General features: G+C 40.3%; 1 protein-coding gene across 1 annotated transcript; it reads right to left on the reverse strand.

Moving 5' to 3' along the window:
• Positions 1–313: 313 nt before the first annotated feature.
• On the reverse strand, positions 314–8116 carry LOC129834642 (tryptophan 5-hydroxylase 1-like). The gene is made up of 11 exons (XM_055899823.1): positions 7923–8116; positions 6210–6365; positions 5387–5579; positions 4932–5032; positions 4275–4342; positions 3825–4021; positions 3501–3636; positions 2091–2217; positions 1882–1977; positions 1648–1781; positions 314–1513 (listed from the first exon to the last, which is right to left on the reverse strand). The coding sequence occupies exons 1-11, from the start codon at positions 8022–8024 to the stop codon at positions 1339–1341; spliced, it is 1485 nt and encodes a 494-aa protein (XP_055755798.1). The 5' UTR covers positions 8025–8116; the 3' UTR covers positions 314–1338.
• Between the last annotated feature and the right edge of the window lie 12551 nt (positions 8117–20667).

Raw genomic sequence — 20667 nt, forward strand, 5'->3', positions numbered from 1 at the left:
ACACCAGTCAGGTAGATGGATTAACTTGGCAAATGAAAAATGCTCACTAAAAGGGATGTAAACAAATTTGTGTACAAAATCTGAGAGAAATAAGCTTTGTGTGTGTGGAACATTTCTGGGATATTTTTGTTCAGCTGATGAAACATCCTCCTTTACATGTTTCTTTTACATATATCCTCCTGAATGTGGCTAACTGGATGTGGCTAGCTGGATGTGGCTAGCTTTTTAAGTGTTCGCTAAGGAAATTTGAATTATGATGGTTAGTAATTATTAGCAGTCATTATAATTTTAGCACATAGTATAACACAGTGTGTGAACATGGAGTACATTTAATGAGAAGAAAAACAGAACAAAGCAACTAATGTAAATATTTCACTATAACTAGACACCCAGAATACAGACACACACTTCCCAATGCAAGGATTGGTTTACCAGGGATCTATTTACACAAATTATAGATTTTTCAATTTTAAGAGTTATCAGAAGTACATTATCATCATCCAAACACTAATACATGCACATAAATTCCTTCCTTGAATATATTATGCAAAATAGACCACTGGAGGTCAACAGCAGCAGCAGCAGAAGGCCGATAAGGTAGGTACACACACACACACACACACAATTTTATAATACTACCATATTTCTATGCTTTGTGCAATGTGATAATACATGTACACAGACTGTCAATCACTATACACACAAGCATGTAACTTTACATCCACACTAGCACATTCACACATTTATTGAAACGGTGTATGCCAATAGAGTACAATACAATATCTATAAGACTCCTGTTGCATTAACATAGAACTTTCAATAGATAAGAAATACAGTATATAAAAAACAAGAGAATATTAGTAATTATAAGCAAGAGCCAAGGAAAGGTCAGTTTCGGTCACATTCTAATCATCCTTAGTCAATATCATTATTCAAATGACAAACTCAAAAATGTATTGAATTTCAAAGTAAACTACTGGTTAATAATTTAATGAAGAGAATATAAAGTTTGAATTTTAAGAGTTATCATTTATTTTGTAGGTAAAAGGCTGTTTGGGGATATCAGTGAGTAGGATTAAAGCAGTGAGCTGCTTGGTAAGGATCAGGTGGTAGACAACTACAGACAGCAGTATAGGGCTGTGTCAGGTATATATGGTTGTAACATTTCCAAAAATTCCCATGTTTTCCAAAAATCCTGTTTGGAGGATATCAGATATCTTGCTTATTTCCTCCTGATTCTGTGAATCCCCCAACCGGGATTTCTGGACTACCTGTAAATGTTGGGAAAGTTACCAGAATTTTGCAACCCTTGTCAAGTATGAGGGCCAGGCAGGAAGGTCAGACAGCGTAGTGTTTGTTAAGGCGCTGTAGGGCGTCGCCCACGATGTCCAGTTCATGTCTCAGATCCTCCACCATGCTGTTGATACTGGATGTGTCCTTCAGCACGTCCACACTGTGGGTGTAGGGGTTGTACCTCACTGTAAACGGACGCTTGATGGTCTTGGCAAACTCTCTGTGTGCATAAGAACAGATGATGACAAAACATAACACAGCCCAGGTTTGGAAAGGTGAAAGAATAGTTTATTAGCCCATTAACAGTTTATTTTCCCACAGAACAGCCAAGAAACAACGTCATGAACAACCTACCTCATCTTGACTTTGGCCTCTTCAAAACTCTCTGACACAAAGTAGACATCTTGGAATGTAGTGATAATGCACTCCTGCTTGCAGGTGACTTTGGGGTCAAAGGGCAGGATCTTTGCATTATCAGAGAGTGCATGCTGTATGAGGGGGGAAAAGTATCTTAGGATTCTTCCTTTGCCTCAGATGGTGTTTTTACGCTTTAAATGGTGTTTGAATATGAATATTAAATGCTTTTACCTTCAGCTCACTGATAGAGGAGAGAAGTCCTGCGCCGTAGGCTCTCATCTTTCCCTCCTGTTTACACAGGCCAAACTCTACTGTGAAAAAGTAACACTGTAAAACAAAAACACAAAAAGCCAACAACGTTTAAATATATCAGTTAGACAAAAAAAAAAAAAAATTCAAACACAGTGTTTGGATATTGGTATCATGGAAACAGCACTTACGGTGGCCAGCGTCTGGACAGACTCATCTGAGGCCCCCAGAGAAGCCAGACCTATCTCCTGGGAGAACTGGGCAAAACTAGGCTCCGCCAGCAGAGGGACATGACCCAAAAGCTCATGACATGTGTCTCTGTAATTCACACATAAACACACACATACATACAGTATGTGGATTGTTAAACTTGTGGGCAGACATGTGCAACTTTGTGACAGTGTAACCAAGTGTTCTTCCATTTCATTTTTGAAACAATCAATGAATCGTGGACTTCAGGAAACAGCAGAGGGAGCACCCCCCTATCCACATCGACGGGACAGTAGTGGAGAAGGTGGAAAGTTTTAAGTTCCTCGGCATACACATCACTGACAAACTGAAATGGTCTACTCACGCAGACAGTGTGGTGAAGAAAGCAAAACAGTGCCTCATCAACCTCAGGAGGCTGAAGAAATTTGTCTTGTCACCTAAAAACCTCACAAACTTTTACAGATGCACAATTGAGAGCATCCTGTCGGGCTGTATCACCACCTGGCACGGCAACTGCACCGCCCACAACTGCAGGGCTCTCCAGAGGGTAGTGCGGTCTGAACAAACATCACCGGGGGCAAACTACCTGCCTGCCCTCCAGGACACCTACAGCACCCAATGTCATGGGAAGGCCAAAAAGATCATCAAGGACAACAACCACCCGAGCCACTGCCTGTTCAACCCTGTACCATCCAGAAGGTGAGATCAGTACAGGTGCATCAATTCTGGGACCGAGAGACTAAAAAAACTGCTTCTATCTCAAGGCCATCACACTGTTAAACAGCCATCACTAGCACAGAGAGGCTGCTGCCTACATACAGACTTGAAATCAGTGGCCGCTCTAATAAATGGAACACTAGTCACTTTAATAATATAACTTTAATAATTTTTACATATCTTGCATTACTCATCTCACATGTATATGCTGTATTCTATACTATCTATTCCATCTTAGCCTATGCCGCTCTGTCATTGCTCATCCATATATTTATATTTATATATTCTTGTTCCATTCCATTCCGTATTCCATTCCATTAGGTATTTGATGTGTAATTGTTAGATATTACTTGTTAGATATTGCTGGACTGTCAGAACTAGCAGCACAAGCATTTCACTACACTCACAATAACATCTGCCCATGTGTATGTGACCATAAAATAGGATTTGATTTGAATGTATTATTATATAGCTTTGGAAAATGTCCTTTTGAGTTACTCTATGTTCCTTTATGATGATTTTTGGTATGGTTATATACTGCTATGTTTATGTGACTATGAACATCACACTAATATACTGAACATCAGATGGATGTGTTCAACAATGAAAGTAAATTAACATTTGCCAAGACCAACTTCTCCTTATTAATGTAGCATGTGTCAAGGGGTACTTACGGCTCAGGTGTGTAGAGAGGATCAGAGCTGTGGCGAACATACTGAGTGCAGTGGAAAACCCGGAAAGCCAAACCTGCCAGAAAGTCTCGTGGGGAGAGGTAACCTGCCACGGGCCGAATGATAAAGCCTGTGCGTTCTGATGAAACACACACATATATTTTTACTCATGTAAAAGGCCACGACACATTCAGCAACATCTAATTTGATACCCCTTAATCCACACTCTTCATTTTACAATAGCCTTCATTATGCTGACAAACCTGAGCATCAGACTGAATGAGACTGTGTGGTGTCATGTATAGTGGCAGACTCTGCCTGTCTCACCTCTGAGGAAGTGTGACACATCTTCCAGCTGGGGGATGTTGTCCTCCCTGCAGTCACAGTGCTTGGACAGCAGTGGCAGGTTCTTCAGGTACTCCCGGCAAGCATGGGTTGGATACAGCTTATTGAGCTCCCGATAGACCACACCCCAGGTCTTCACCTCCTCCTCTGTGAACTCGATATGCGGAATTGGTTCCCCACTAAAAGAGAGGGAGAAAGAGAGAGAAAGAAAGATAATGAAAGAGAGTAGCGCTACAATGATGCTGTAGGCCATCATTGTAAATAAGAATTTGTTCTTAACTGATTTGCCTAGTTAAATAAAGGTTACCTTTTTCTTAAATATAGTGGAAATGTCTAACTATACCTGTGTGCATTAGGACATTGAAGTATTAAATACACATAGTGTCATAGCTTTCCAAATCAGATCTCACATAGCATGATAATATGACCTACTGTTTGTAGCTCATGGCAAGATCAGCAAAGTGTTTCCTTCTTTTGCGATAGACGTTGTCCTTGAAGCCCTGCAGACAGAAAAGATTTTGAAAAGTAATTGATGTGTGACAGCAACTCATGCACATGTGACAGCAACTCGTGCCCTGACTTACTGAGTGGCTATTCCGTAAGTGTTCCGCTTATCACAATATAAGTATTAGTCTAATCCTCCATCTGCCACTCTAATACAATCAGTGTAGTTCTAACTGGCTTTGATAGTTGTACCATTATCACAAGTTTGCCTCCTGTTTCAGTAGGTCAGTGAGTGTCTTAGACATAGAGATCCTATATTATGAATTATAGGATATCTCGTGGCCTACGGTGGTCTAAGCCGCTGACCCTGGCACACATGTATACCAGAGTCAGCATGGATTCAAATCAGGCCCACTGCCCTTTGACTCCCCCTATCTTCCCTATGTTCCCTGTCTTCTCTGTCTTCCCTGTCTTTCCAACAGTGTTCTTTCTCTTCAATAAAAGCTCAAAAATTACAAAAGGAGCGTGACTGCCACACTCATAAAAAAATATATTTTAAAAATAATTATAGGATATCTATGGTCAGACAGGCTTGAAACTAGAATGGAACATAATTAACCAGAGCATATTAGACGCTATGCCTACTGGGTGATCAGCATCCAGGTCTAAGCCATACATCAAGACACGGTTAGCACACATGTCCAGGTCCGAGATTGTCTTTGGGAACCAGGGAATATCTTCAGTGTCTGAAACAAAAAAACATGGGATGATCTGGGATGGTCTCTACACTAGATTTTAGTAATGTCCAGGGCTATCCAGGATCCTTGGGACATCCTTATCCCACTGAAGTTTATATCTAAAATGGTTGAGGTAAGGGATATGGTTATGGTTCGGGTAAGGGTAGGGGTTAAGGTTAGGGTTTGGGGTAGGGACGTCCCAAGGATTCCGGATAGCACTGACCCTTTAGTAACCTCGTACAACAATCCGAAAGTCTCTCTTTAGCTACGCGAAGCGGTAATTAGTCTGGTAATAGGTAATAGGCCTACCCGGCTAGACTTTAGGGACTCTGAAATAATTTCAAAAGCAGCAGCTAGGCCTACCTTCTTCAGGCAGGCTGGAATTGTCAGGTTGGTCATGGTCCATATCAACTACGTTGGCAGCATGCTTATGTAGCAGCTCAGTGAGCTCCTTGAGTTGCTCGTGGCTGCTGTCACAGTCAACAAAGATCTCAAACTCTGAGCCGCGCCGCCTCGATTTTCGGGACTCGATGTGAACAAGGTTGACGTGGTTCTCCTGGTGATGATTATAATAACAAGACATTTAAAGTTATGTCATTTATGTTGATGTGCATGATAATGTCTCTACCAGTGTTGGGGAAGTTACTCTGAAAAAATTGTTTACAAAGCTACAAATTACTTCACACTGGAGGAAGTTAAGCTACACTAAAACTACCCTTAAGGAAAATATAGTTTAATTAACTAAAGTTACTACATCCAAACTACTTCTTGATAAATGATCATATCAACATTTGAAATGTCATAGACTACAAGTTGCATGAACAGATCACTTTGGAGTCAGATGTTATCAGAATGTGTAATTTGGCCTATTAAACACAAAAACTAAGTGAGAATTAGGCAAGTCCAATGCTGAAAAATTAAGGAAATGATTTCCTACTTCACCCATATTAAATTTTTTGCAACAAAAAAAGTAGTCTGTAGTTCCAGTACTTAGCTACACCGCTACATGCACCAAAAAGTACTGAAAACACTACCAGGATTTGAATTGCGGTCAACTACCACCAAACTACTGCAAAATGCAGTTAAATTACTAGTGGAACTACATGTAGTTCCCTACTTCCCAACACTGGTATCTACCATCACCCGTTTGGTATGTGATAGCCTACTTTAAAATATTCAACCTTACTTGAAAAAGTTTTAGTGCCTTAACTAGCCCGCCAACTTCATTTTTGAGGGAGAAGGCGATGGCTGTGCGACCCTTTTCTAAAGACCGACCATTCTCCCAAGATGAACTCTTGTTGTCCTTGTTCTCGTCGATCTTGCTGAATGTACATTTTTTCATCTGTTGGGAAAAGAGAGGGAAAATATTTATGAAAATCAAACCTCGGAGCTGGCTAGGCCTTTTAGTGGAAAGTAAGGATTTGGCAGTGTTTTGGGCTATGATACATCATTTATCAAGGCTGAACAGGAAGTTAATTGTTTTGGAAAAGCACATCACCTCCGATGACAATTTGTTTGAAAGGACAAGCTGCGTTTTAGATGGACTGATAGTCATACGGATTTGTTCAATATCCTGTGCGTAATAGCCGTATTTGAACAAGAGTTTGCTAGTCTCACAAAGAAAGGGCAACTAAATCAAACAATGTATTTACACAACCAAAGCCCCCAAAGTGTAAATTAAGAGTAAACAATCATAGTATTCACTGCAGCTGAACGCAAACTGAATACTCCGCCTAATCAGGCTACTTCGAGATTTCAGCACTGGACAGCGACAACACTTGGCTGCGCGCAGACGCAACTTTAAAACTGTGACGCAAATAAAGTATAGGGACAAACTAATAAGATCATCAATTAGACTAATATTGTTAGGTCTAAATATTTGCCACACACTTAATTAGCCTATAGGTTGGAAGCATTAAACTGTCGAATGTCTTTCTGGTAGGCAAAATTTATTTTGGCAATGCTGAGTTGTGTCTGTCTCATTGTAAAGAGATCTGCTGCAGTAATCGCATTTGGTGACGAATGATAGCGCTCTCCAATCCAAATCCAACTCGGGATTATAGATGGCTACTTTCAGCGCAGCAATAAATTCATCAAGGTAACATATCCTGGACGTATTCTTTTATCATCTTTAGGTGTTCAAATTGTTAATTTTGTCGGTTTGATTTCAGTTGATGCCAAATGTCTTTTGGGGCCAGTCTATGTCGATCATCAGAATATTTGAAGCATTTTTGGAATAGGCTAATTAATCTAAATTAAATGTACATTTACTGACAGGAAATACAATTAAAATCAACATGTTCTACACAAACTTGCAAAGGTCTATCAATTACGTGCGTGGTTTTAGTGTATATGTCAATGATATGCCTAAATCAAGATGCAGTGGCTCGTTGTGAACGCAGACAAATAACTTTATTTGACCTAGTCTGATGTCTGCGAAGATCTGAGGCGTAAGCATTCTGAAAAGTTATGACTGCCAGCTCCTTTATTTCACTTTATTCTAATTTATATTACAATGACCTCCTTATTGTATTACGTAGGCTACGCATCTCATTTGTCTCCAGATTTAGGTGGCTTATGGCACACCTAAGAGAGCTAGCTAAACCTAACCAGAGGGGAGGGGAAAACTCCGATGGGAACAGAAAATAAATTAACTAATGAAGTTTAGGGTAAGATTACAGATTGGCGCAACAAAAGTAAATCCTTTATGTGTGATAATTGAGATAATTGAAGTCAAAAGTATGTTTGATTATTCAATCATTTGCCAAAAGCTTATTAATGACACCTAAATACAAGTCACAATTCAACGTAAAGTAACTGTTCATTTGTATTGTTCCATGAAAAAAAAAAAGTTTAGTTTAGCCAGTTATTATTTACTTACAATATAAATATAACTCACCTCATTATTCAGTTGCTTTTCCTCGTAACAAGTATGCAATGAAGAACTCATAGAGTCGAAAGACCTTCCTCTGCGCGGCCCGTCAATCTTGTTTGAATACATGTCAAAGTCCTTTGATTTAAATGTTTGAGTGAGAATAAGTAAAGCAGTCCACTACTGCTGTAACTGCTATGATATACCTACGAGTCTCTCACTCAAACCACAATGCGCCTCAGTATTTATGAACACTGAGTGGAAGGAGGGGGTGGGGATGTGGTGGGGGGAGGGGAGGGGAGGGGGAGGAGAACACGAGTCAGGACGACGCGGAAAATATCACCACTATATGCCTAAATGTAACATGGTAATAGTTATACAACTAATCTAACATTAATGTCACACACTGATGATTACAAAATATTCACTTTCATGAAGGGAATCAGTAGACTTTAATAATGAGGTACTGTTGGGCAATGTAAGCCTATCATACAGCCTACACCAACAACAAAACATCTCAGGTCTAGGGTTTTTTATATCGATGTCATATCACATACTGTACATAAATTAAATGCTTAACAACACAATCCCAACTACTCATCCCTATAATAATTTCAGCGCGACAGGGTAATGGACAGTTCCCCTACTTCTGGACGGTTTTGGAGCTTCCAAAATAAGAGATCTATCTATAACGCACACACAAAACGTGACCTGTTGTAGACCCTGACATTTTCACATTTGTTTGGTATACAATTAGTCATTGTAGTCTTCCTCTTGTTCTCTTTTGAGTGTGGTTAGATAACGTTTTGAAAGACACCTGCTGAGTAAAGGCCACAGAAAAGACCAAACATGAATGTAACTAAGAGTATATTAAATAGTGGTGACAGATACTCCTGCCTCACTTCCCATCGCAGTCTAGGCCTATACAGTCCCTTTGGAAAGTATTCAGACCACTTGACCTTTTCCACGTTTTGTTACTTTACAGTCTTATTCTAAAAAGGATGAAACAAAAACAAATCCTTAGCAATCTACACACAATACCCCATAATAACAAAGCGAAAACAATTTTTGAGAAATTGTTGCACATTTATTAAAAAAAACATTTAAAAAATACTGTATTTACATAACTATTCAGACCCTTTGCTATGAGACTCGAAATTGAGCTCAGGTGCATCCTGTTTCCATTGATCATTCTTGAGATGTTTCTACAACTTGATTGGAATCCACCTGTGGTAAATTCTATTGATTGGACATGATTTGGAAAGGCACATACTTGTCTATATAAGGTCCCACAGTTGATAGTGCATGTCAGAGAAAAAACCAAGCCATGAGGTTGAAGGAATTGTACGTAGAACTCCGAGACAGGATTGTGTCAAGGCACAAATATGGGGAAGGGTACCAAAAAAATGTCTGCAGCATTGAAGGTCCCCAAGAACACAGTGGCCTACGTCATTATTAAATGAAGAAGTTTGGAACCACCAAGACTCTTCCTAGAGCGGCCCGCCCAGCCAAACTGAGCAAACGGGGGAGAAAAGCCTTGGACAGGGAGGTGACCAAGAACCCGATGGTCACTATGACAGAGCTTTAGAGTTCCTCTGTGGAAATGGGAGAACCTTCCAGAAAGATAACCATCGCTGCAGCACTCAACCAATCATGCCTTTATGGTAGATTGACCAGACAGAAAACACTCCTTAATAAAAGACACATGACAGCCCGCTTGGAGTTTGCCAAGACCATGAGAAACAATATTCTCTGGTTTGATGAAACCAAGATTGAACTATTTGGCCTGAATGCCAAGCGTCACGTCTGGAGGAAACCTACTGTAGCACCATCCCTACGGTGAAGCATGGTGTTGGCAGCATCATATTGTGGGGATGTTTTTCAGCGGCAGGGACTGGGAGACTAGTCAAGATCAAGGCAAAGATGAACGAAGCAAAGTACAGAGAGATCCTTGATGAAAACCTGCTCCAGAGCACTCAGGTCCTCGGACTGGGGCAAAGGTTCACCTTCCAACAGGACAACGACCCTAATCACACAGCCAAGACAACGCAGGAATCACTTCCGGACAAGTCTCTGAATGTCCTTGAGTGGCCCAGCCAGAGCTCGGATTTGAACCCGATCAAACATCTCTGGAGAGACCTGAAGATAGCTGTGCAGCAACACTCCCCATCCAACCTGACAGAGCTTGAGAGGATCTGCAGAGAGGAATGGGAGAAAATCCCCAAATACAGGTGTGCCAAGCTTGTAGCATCATACCCAAGAAGATTCGAGGCTGTAATCGCTGTCAAAGATGCTTCAACAAAGTACTGAGTAAAGGGTCTGAAAACGTATGTAAATGTGATATTTCCGTTTTTATATTTAATTTTAAAAATTAATCTAAAAACCTGTTTGGTTTGTCATTATGGGGTATTGTGTGTAGATTGATGAGGGAAAAAACAACTGAATCAATTTTAGAATGAGGCTGTAATGTAACAAAATGTGGGAAAATTCAAGGGGTCTGATTACTTTCCGAATGCACTGTACTTCCTGAAAAACTCCAGGACCCAGTCGCACATGTTAGGCTACTGTATGACGAACCTGAGGGAGCGGGGGCGTTATGTTCCTAAGGGAGCTTGGTACAACATCATAAATGTGTTAATGAACAGTGGTCTTATTATAATAATGATGTGGATGTTATGAGCAATTCTTGTGTTTACAAGCTCACACCGTTAGTAATTGCATTAAAAGTGCAAATAATGATGGTTTCCTTTAGGAAAATAAATGCAACACATGACTAATCTTTTATTCAGACATTCTCACGGAACCACTCCTGCTTTATTGGTCTTTGTCTCCACCTCCACTCCTCGGTCACTAGACTGAGAGATTGACGTAGGCTAACCATGTCTGCCGGTAAACAAGACTGACCACGCGCTGCTTTGTGCGTCTCAAATACCCATCTAATTAGACCATGTGCAAAGAGGCTACTCAGCACCCCAATTCACTTCTACCTCCGACTGAATTGGAAAAGAGCCAGTTTTAGCCGGATTTGTGGAAAATAGTTAAATACTGGTTGTGTGAGGTGTTCTGTGCAATGTAGCCTGTATACAGTATTTGTGTGTGTGTGTGTGTGTGTGTGTGTGTGTGTGTGTGTGTGTGTGTGTGTGTGTGTGTGTGTGTGTGTGTGTGTGTGTGTGTGTGTGTGTGTGTTAAATGAGAGGTCTAGGACCTCTGTGAGTGAGGGGATACAGAGATCTGAGGATCAGGCTAGGTGTCTATTTAGGAATACCTCTGTGAGTGAGGGGATACAGAGATCTGAGGATCAGGCTGGGTGTCTATTTAGGAATACCTCTGTGAGTGAGGGGATACAGAGATCTGAGGATCAGGCTAGGTGTCTATTTAGGAATACCTCTGTGAGTGAGGGGATACAGAGATCTGAGGATCAGGCTGGGTGTCTATCTAGAAATGCGGATATGGTTTCATGTGTAGCCTTATTAGTATAGATAGTCTGAGGGGATGGATATGGTTTGACCTCTTTTCAGTTTGTGGTGGGAAAAGTGCAGTAATGAGGCCAGGAAACCAGTCATATCCCAGAAATTATTCTAGTTATAGGAAATATGTGTGAAGCCTACTATAGTATACTGTTTAGCTGATTAGGTTCTCACACAAGACAAACTCACTTGCACTTTTTTTTATTAGCAAATAAATATAATGAAACAATTTACAATTTCACATTTTGCCAGCCAATAGGTTTACTATTAGCAGCCTGACATATTTTACATATATTTTGTAATGTACAGAGCACACATTTTTCTGTCAATTATCCTTAGGAAACAGCAGCCACATTCACATTCACAACATCACATCCTGTCTGTGGGAAACTCAATATGAGACCTGGCCCATTCAAATATACGTACGTACTCACAATTCAGAGTCAAATCCATCACTATGATGTCTAATGTAGTTATGGAGCTCAGTCCCTCTACACTCCAGCCAATATAACTATGAAGCCTTGTGTGTATTCATGTTCTCTAAAGTAGCCATGGAGCCTGGACCATCTTCATACAGTCTAATGATCAGTATCCGGTATAATGCAAGACAGCATATTCATCATTATCCCCTCATTCAAGTTCATTTACGTTCGTATTGGTTTGCATCAGGTTTCATTTTGTCTTTCAATTGCATGGACCTTTGTCTGGACTGGATAGATTACTGCAAGTTGATTTTGGTTCAACATTTAAGTCTATCAAAATATAAAGCCCAATGAAATAAGGGCCTATTTTGACTCCTTTATTGACAATGCAATGATGGGTCAGGGTGCAATCAGATTTAATCGTTGACGTCTTTGTGTGGACAACAGACACCCTTGTGATAAATGCATGGTGACATTATGAGTTGACATTGAGAAGGCCCAGATTTCAGACAACTGTGATGTCCCGGTTTAGCACCTTGAAGGGATGAGCCTTTTGAGATGCATTGAGATTGGAGAGCAGGATTATTGCACAGCATGAGATTTACTTAATCTGTGTCTCCCTCATCTCTTCCACATCGGCAACAACCAGGCTGAGCCGTGAGTAACCATGTTAGAGACGCTTCCATGGCTACCATGACCTTCACACTGAAGACGTTTAAAACATTTGTCTATTTGAATCTTTGCCAAGCATTGAAAAATGTATTCGAAGATCTGTTTATTGACTGGTTGCTCAAACCTCTCTTTTCATCTGTCAGATTTTTTTATTGAAGGGACACATTTGATGTACAATAGGTCCCCCCATCTTTAATGACCCTCTGTTAACCAGACTTTCAATTTTCAGAAAAGCTCAAGCTTGTCTAAAACCTAGCCCATGTGAGAGGTCAGTCTGAGGAGGTGAGGATGATGAGAGCGAGCCAGGGGCTGAGAGAGAGTTTCATTTTAGGAGGGGCTGCATGGGGATTACTGGACTCTGATCCTGTTCACCGCTACCCATTGACCCCCATGTTCTCCCCTCTACAATCCTTCGCACCCTTTCAGTCAATTTGGCCTCAGTATATAATGACAGATGAGAATTGAATTCTAGTTGAAGGTTTGTTATTAAAACCATGCACCAATTCTCTCACCATTTCAAATGTCTTAATGCATTTCCTTATTATGATACAATGCATGGAAGAAATGGAATGAGAATTAACAGCAATGGAACATACACTCCCATCATACGTATGTATTTGGACAGTGAAGGTAAAACTTTTAATTGAGCTCTGTACTCCAGAATTTCGGAGTTGAGATCAAATATTATATTTGAGGCGACAGTAGAAAATTATATATTTTATTTTAGGGTATTTTAATACATACAGTAAGGTCTGAAATTATTGACAAAAAAAATATTATATAGATATATATATTTATACTATTTATACTAATACAATTGCTCAGAGAAAGGGATTTTGTTTAACAAGTCATCTTTTTTTCTCTCAAAAAGGTAGGGGTCAAAATTATTGACACCCCTGTTTTCAATATCTGACCTTACTAGAACAACGGCACTGAGCCTTTTTCTAAAATGTTGGAGACATTGGGAAGGATCTTAGACCATTATTCCATACAGTATCCGTCAAGATCCCTGATATCTTTTGTCTGCGCCTACTGACTGCCCTCCAATTCAAATCACAGGTTTTTAATGGGATTCAAACCTGAGATGAGATTGCCATTGCAAAATGTCGATTTTGTGGAATTTGATGTGTGCTTAGCGTGCATAATGATAAATATCATACCAAATATCATGTTTTGGGGGCATGATTTTCGTGCATCTGTAACTTTCTCACTCATCATTATTCACGATGCATTCATGATTATCCATAATCATGGTAGCATCTAGATTAATGTAGAAGTGTTCAAGAACATATTATATTCTTATTTACAATAAAAGTGACTCCAAAATGACCTATTACATTATTGATCATTAATTTCTATTGGGCAGAAAATAATCCGAAACACAACCAAAACAAAATGCAAATGTATCCAACAAGTTTGTAGACACAAGCTTGATGTAGTCATTGCATGCTAGGAAAATGAGACCAAATACTAAACCTTTGACTACATTTAATACACTAAAAGGGCAATTTGTCCAATTACTTCTGACACCTTCAAATAGAGGACTAGAGACATAAAGTGCTGTCATTTCTAAACGGGTAAACAGATATGTATATAAAATACCACCAAATAAAATGTGACATTCTGTACTATCACCTCATACCTTATAAAACATTTGATCTCAAATCCAAAATGCTGGAGTGTAGAGCCAAATGAAATGTTTTAGCTTCATTGTCCAGATAAATACATAGGGGAGTGTACATAGCTCTCTGGGAAATATTGTCTAGACCAGTGGTTCCCAAACTTTTTATAATCCCGTACCCCTTCAAACATTCAACCTCCAGCTGCATACCCCCTCTAGCACCAGGGTCAGTGCACTCTCAAATGTAGTTTTTTGGCATCATTGTAAGCCTACCACACACACACTATACAATACATTTATTAAACATAATGAGAGTGAGTTTTGTCATATCCCAGCTCGTGGGAAGTGACAAAGAGCTCTTATTGGACCAGGGCACAAATAATAATATAATAATAATAAATTATTTTGTTCTTTATTTAACCATTTTACATATAAAAACCTTATTTGTTCATCGAAAATTGTGAATAACTCACCACAGGTTAATGAGAAGGGTCTGTTTGAAAGGATGCACATAACTCTGCAATGTTGGGTTGTATTGGAGAGAGTCTCAGTCTTAAATCATTTTCCACACACAGTCTGTGCCTGTATTTAGTTTTTATACTAGTGAGGGCCGAGAGGCCTCTCTCACATAGGTACGTGGTTGCAAAGGGCATCAGTGTCTTAACAGCGATATTTGCCAAGGCAGGATACTCTGAGCGCAGCCCAATCCAGAAATCTGGTAGTGGCTTCTGATTAAATTACATTTTCACAGAACTGCTTGTTGCAATTTCGATGAGGCTCTCTTGTTCAGATATCGGTAAGTGGACTGGAGGCAGGGCATGAAAGGGATAGCGAATCAATTGGTTTGTGTCATCCGTTTCGGGAAAGTACCTGCGTAATTGCGCACCCAACTCACTCAGGTGCTTCGCAATATGACATTTGACATTGTCTGTAAGCTTGAGTTTATTTTTCACACAAAAAAATCATACAATGATGGAAAGACCTGTGTGTTGTCCTTGTTAATGCAAACAGAGGAGCTCCAACTTCTTAATCATAGCCTCAATTTTGTCCCGCACATTGAATATAGCTGCAGAGAGTCCCTGTAATCCTAGATTCAGTTCATTTAGGCGAGAAAAAACATCACCCAGATAGGCCAGTCGTGTGAGAAACTCATCATCATGCAAGCAGTCAGACAAGTGGAAATGATGGTCAGTAAAGAAAACTTTAAGCTCATCTCTCAATTAAAAACAACTTGTCAATACTTTGCCCCTTGATAACCAGCACACCATATTTTTTTATCTTATTAACACTTTGTTCTAGCTAGCTATTTGTGTAGGTAGCTATCAAGTAAACACGCTACATGGTCGCTGCCCATATTATTGCATAGAGCAGAAATGACCATTTTCACTGTAGTGTTAACCATTTTCATTGTCGTGTCCAAAACGTCTTTCAAGCTGTCAGGCATTTCCTTGGCAGCAAGAGCCTCTCAGTGGATGCTGCAGTGTACCCAAGTGGCGTCGGGATTAGGGTTGCACATTTTGGGTAATATTCAGAGGTGGAAACTTTCCGTGGGAATTAACAGGAATATATGGGAATTAACGGAAATATATGCAAATTAATATTAATACCATTTACATGTAGATATTTTTGCATTGGATATATTAACCTTATCATATGGAGACAGAAACATAAACCTTTTACCTTATCATAAGTATACATAATTGCAAATGATTAAATACATCCAATAGAAATAAAAATCAGACTCTGTGGCCTCATCTTCACAGTCACTTTCCAACCTTGTTTAGGATGGCTCGTTGTCAGGCTCAAAAAGCCTCAAATTTGCCCGGATAGCCACCAATTTTTCAAACCTTGTATTGTTCAGCCTGTTGCGTGCTTTGGTGTGTGTGTTCCCAAACAAGGACCAGTTGTGCTCTGAGGTGTCTGATGTTGGTGGGATTTGGAGGCTGAAGGAGGCAACAGGGGAAAGAGCCTCAGATCCACAAAGTCGCTTCCACCAGGTGGCTGATGAGATATGTTGGCTGCCATATTGCATCTCCATCCCAAAGCCCTTGCTTGGGAAGTGTACTTCGCCAGACTTCCAAGAACATTGCCCTCATCCAGGCCAAGGTGGAGAGACGAGGTAATGATGACACCATAGGCCTTGTTGATCTCTGCACACGACAGGATGCTCTTGCCAGCATACTTGGGGTCCAACATGTACGCTGTGGCATGTATGGGCTTTAGGCAGAAGTCTTAACGCTTTTTGATGTATTTCAGAACTGCAGTTTCCTCTGCTTGGAGCAACAGTGAAGTGGGAAGGGCAGTACGGATTTCTTCTCTTACATCTGCAAGCAGAGCCTGAACATCAGACAGGATGGCATTGTCTCCCTCAATCCGTGCAATGGCTTCTGCTATACGTTTCAGGAGTTTCAGGCTGTTTACCACTCTCTCCCAAAATACATCATCCAGGGGGATCTTCTTGATGGGGCTGTCCATATTGCCAGACTGTGATATGGCCATTTCTTGGAGAGACTCCTTCCCCTCCAGCAGACTGTCAAACATGATGCCCACACCACCCCAGTGGGTGTTGCTGGGCAGCTTCAATGTGGTGCTTTTATTCTTCTCCCTTTGCTTGGGGAGGTAGATTGCTGCTATAACTTGATGACCCTTCACATACGTAACCATTTCATTGGCTCTCTTGTAGAGTGTATCCATTGTTTTCAGTGCCATGATGTCCTTGAGGAGCAGATTCAATGCATGAGCAACATAGCCAATGGATGTGATGTGAGGGTAGGACTCCTCCACTTTAGACCAAGCAGCCTTCATGTTCGCAGCATTGTCTGTCACCAGTGCAAATACCTTCTGTGGTCCAAAGGTCATTGATGACTTCCTTCAGCTCATCTGCAATGTAGAGACCGGTGTGTCTGTTGTCCCTTGTGTCTGTGCTCTTGTAAAATACTGGTTGAGTGGTGAAGATGATGTAGTTAATTATTCCTGCCCATGAACATTCGACCACCTGTCACGCCCTGACCGTAGAGAGCTTTTTATGTCTCTATTTTGGTTTGGTCAGGGTGTGATTTGGGTGGGCATTCTATGTTCATTTTCTATGTTTTGCATTTCTTTGTGTTTGTGGTTCTCAATCAGAGGCAGCTGTCTATCGTTGTCTCTGATTGAGAACCATACTTAGGTAGCTTTTCCCACATGGTTTTTGTGGGTAGTTATTTTCTGTTTAGCTGTTTTGTTTGCCTGACAGAACTGTTCGCTTTCGTTCTCCTGTTTGTTGTTTTTGTTCGATTGTTTTTTGGATTAAATCATGAACACTTTAAACGCTGCACCTTGGTATCCTCTTCCTTCAGCCCACGAGAAGCGTGACACCACCCATCAGAGATGATTGCAATACAGTCTGCTTTCCCTATGATTTGCTTGACCTTCACTTGAACTCTGTTGAACTCTGCATCCAGCAAATGAGTAGATAAGGCATGTCTGGTTGGAGGGGTGTATGCTGCGTGAAGAACATTCAGAAATCTCTTCCAATACACATTGCCTGTGAGCATCAGAGGTGAAACAGTTGAATACACAGCTCGAGCAAGACATTCATCAGCATTTCTCTGACTACGTTCCTCAATTGAGTCAAAAAAACTTCTGATTCTAGGAGGACCATGAGCTGTTGCTATCGATAAGGTGTCTGATTCACCTCGAATAGAAGGTTGCTTGTTGTCAGCGCTGAGGGAACTTTATGCACTAGGCCAGATGATTCTGCATCTTTGTTGCATTCTTCACATATGATTTGGCACAGTATTTGCAAATGTACACAGCTTTCCCTTCTACATTAGCTGCAGTGAAATGTCTCCACACATCAGATAGTGCCTGTGGCATTTTCCTGTAAAGATTAGAAAAAAAAGAGTAAAAAAACCCAAATACAATTCCATTGTCACGTCCTGACCTTAGAGATCCTTATTATTCTCTATGTTTGGTTAGGTCAGGGTGTGACTCGGGTGGGAAAGTCTATGTTTTCTATTTCTTTGTTTTTGGCCCAGTGTGGTTCCCAATCAGAGGCAGCTGTCTATCGTTGTCTCTGATTGGGGATCATATATAAGTTGTCATTTTCCTTTTGGGGTTTGGTTGGATCTTGTTTTCTGTTTAGTGTCTGTGCCTGACAGAACTGTTCGCTTTTGTTTTTTTTGTCCTTATTTTGTTTTGGTGTAGTCAATAAAAAGACGATGTACGCCTACCACACTGCGCCTTGGTCCACTCTTCCTTCTACTAACGAGAGCCGTTACATCCATGTACAGATAAATAGCTAAGCAGTTAGATTAAACAACTCCTTTGTAAGATAAATGTTTAAAATGAAACATGTACAGAAACAGGTGAATTAGCAGTCTGAAACAAGCTAAAACCCACATAGTATCAAAAACGAACTAGCAGAAATTGTTAACAAGTTAGAAATGATTTAAACACACTTTGCTGTAGTCTATATTTACTAGTTAACAAAAAATCATGTACGTATGTCAAATAAAATATATTCACCCCACCCAGTATTGTACTCAAAACTTACCAGAAAGCATGTAGTCCTTGGCTCAGACAGTGTAGTAGTGTGGGCTCAATAGCATCTCATTAGTGTGCAAGATCTTGAGAATAGATACCAACATAAGCAGCACGTATGGCTACATACGGACCGTTAGTGGAATTCCCGCGAGATAGTAAGGGTTAATGTGATTGGATGTTAATTATTTGATCAGGCTACCTGTATTTGACATTGTGTTGTTATTTCGCTGAACTCTAGATGGTGTCATTTTATTTTTGGCAGTGAAACGAGGCTACTCAGGCGAGAAAAAAACTCACCCAATTGTATAGCCTAGTTGGAAAATATAAATGGACTGTTTGAAAATGTGAAGAAAAAAAAGAAATGTAATTTTTTTGTGAATCACATTTTTATTTGCCATACCCCCGACGACATTGCACATATCGGGGAATCCCAGTTTGGGAATACCTGGTCGAGACGAATAGAATAATAGGAACAGACTTTGGTAAAATTATGTACATTTACCCTACTATGCAAAGGTTTGAAAATGATGTTTAATTGTTAGGTATATTCCTATATTATTTGTGCTACATTGTCAATGTTTTTTGTATACCTTGGCTTAGATTCACGTGTAGAGGAGATGTTAATTAAAAAGACTGAGTGTATGCACCCCTCTTTCAGCAGGAGAGTGTCTTTTGTCAGAGCCCTTTTTGAAGAGTCTTCTATTATGGGGGAGGAAAGCTATGCTCACCCATCTGATTATCAGAAAACCTGCTTTTCATCCTGTGCCTCTGCATCTATCACCCATGTGACAACCATAATGAAGCTTCTATTCTCCCCCTGTATCCATTGGAACCTATTTGATCAAAATTGAACACCTGTCTGTCACCTTTATATAAGATATAGACTTGTGTAAAACAAAGGTTAAGAAATACCTCTTACTGTAAACATCTAAAAAAAAACATGTTGGCCAACTGTCTCGATCAGATTACACAATAAGCATGCAAATCACTGTTCCAGGAACATGGTGTAATTATAGGACTGTTGACACTAGATACGCAGTATGAGCAGACTTTGTAAATTACGTGGAGGGACCTAATTGAAGTGCACTGTATTTGTCACTGATGTTGCAATGGCTGATACGGTGATGAGCCTGGGTTGATGGGTAAGGGAGGATCTCATGTACGCACATGAATACGTTTGTATGCAATAATTTACTGTCTGTATCAGTTCACCTGGACAATATTTCACTTCTTCTGTGAGAGCTGCATCTTGTCTCGCCATAACTGTTTTCCATATAAACAGTATAGCCATGGCTGAGCCACGTGAAAACAGAAAGACAGGTTTGACGTAGGAGGGCAGAGGGCAAACATGTGCAGTCAAGAGAGTGGACAATATGAGAAAATATGAATGCATGGTTCAATGGAAATTCAGGCTGTCAGGTCCATTTTGTGCAAGACATGGATCCACAGGATGAATGACAGCTAAAGGAAAGCTCTGGGGCAACAGTGTACGGGAAGTCAAATCATATTAACTGTATGGCCATGAACCTGACGGTGGCCGTTTAATTCAGACTCTCTTCCTTCTGTAGGCAAATAGGGGTCCATGCTTTAGGAAGAGGAACCGAGATAGGCCCTACCACTGTCTCTAATTATAAGACTGCATCATCATTCATGAAACTGTGCATGATACATCTGCCCCCTCCCCCCACCCAAAGAGTTTGTGTTTGGATGCAACCATACTCTATTTAACAACAAGATTTCCAAGTGGTGACAGCAGCACCACCATGTGAAGGACCAAGGGGGAAAAAATCAATCTCAACATGGACACACATTTCACACATGATGAAACTTGTTGAAAATTCTCTCAAAATAAATATATACTGAATAGGCCTGCAAGATACAAAAAAAGGGATAACTTGCACATAGATTGCAGTACCATGCAGTCAAAATGACTGAATCCACATAATAAAGTGACATGTATCTGTGTTTATCCGTCAATTTGTTGTTGCTGTCTCTCTCTGTCTGTCTGCTAGATTATACTAACTAAAAGTATTTCTGAAACAACATTCACCATGCATCAATAACAC

Source organism: Salvelinus fontinalis, chromosome 35 (genome assembly GCF_029448725.1).
Source record: "Salvelinus fontinalis isolate EN_2023a chromosome 35, ASM2944872v1, whole genome shotgun sequence".
Classification (NCBI taxonomy): Eukaryota; Metazoa; Chordata; class Actinopteri; order Salmoniformes; family Salmonidae; genus Salvelinus; species Salvelinus fontinalis.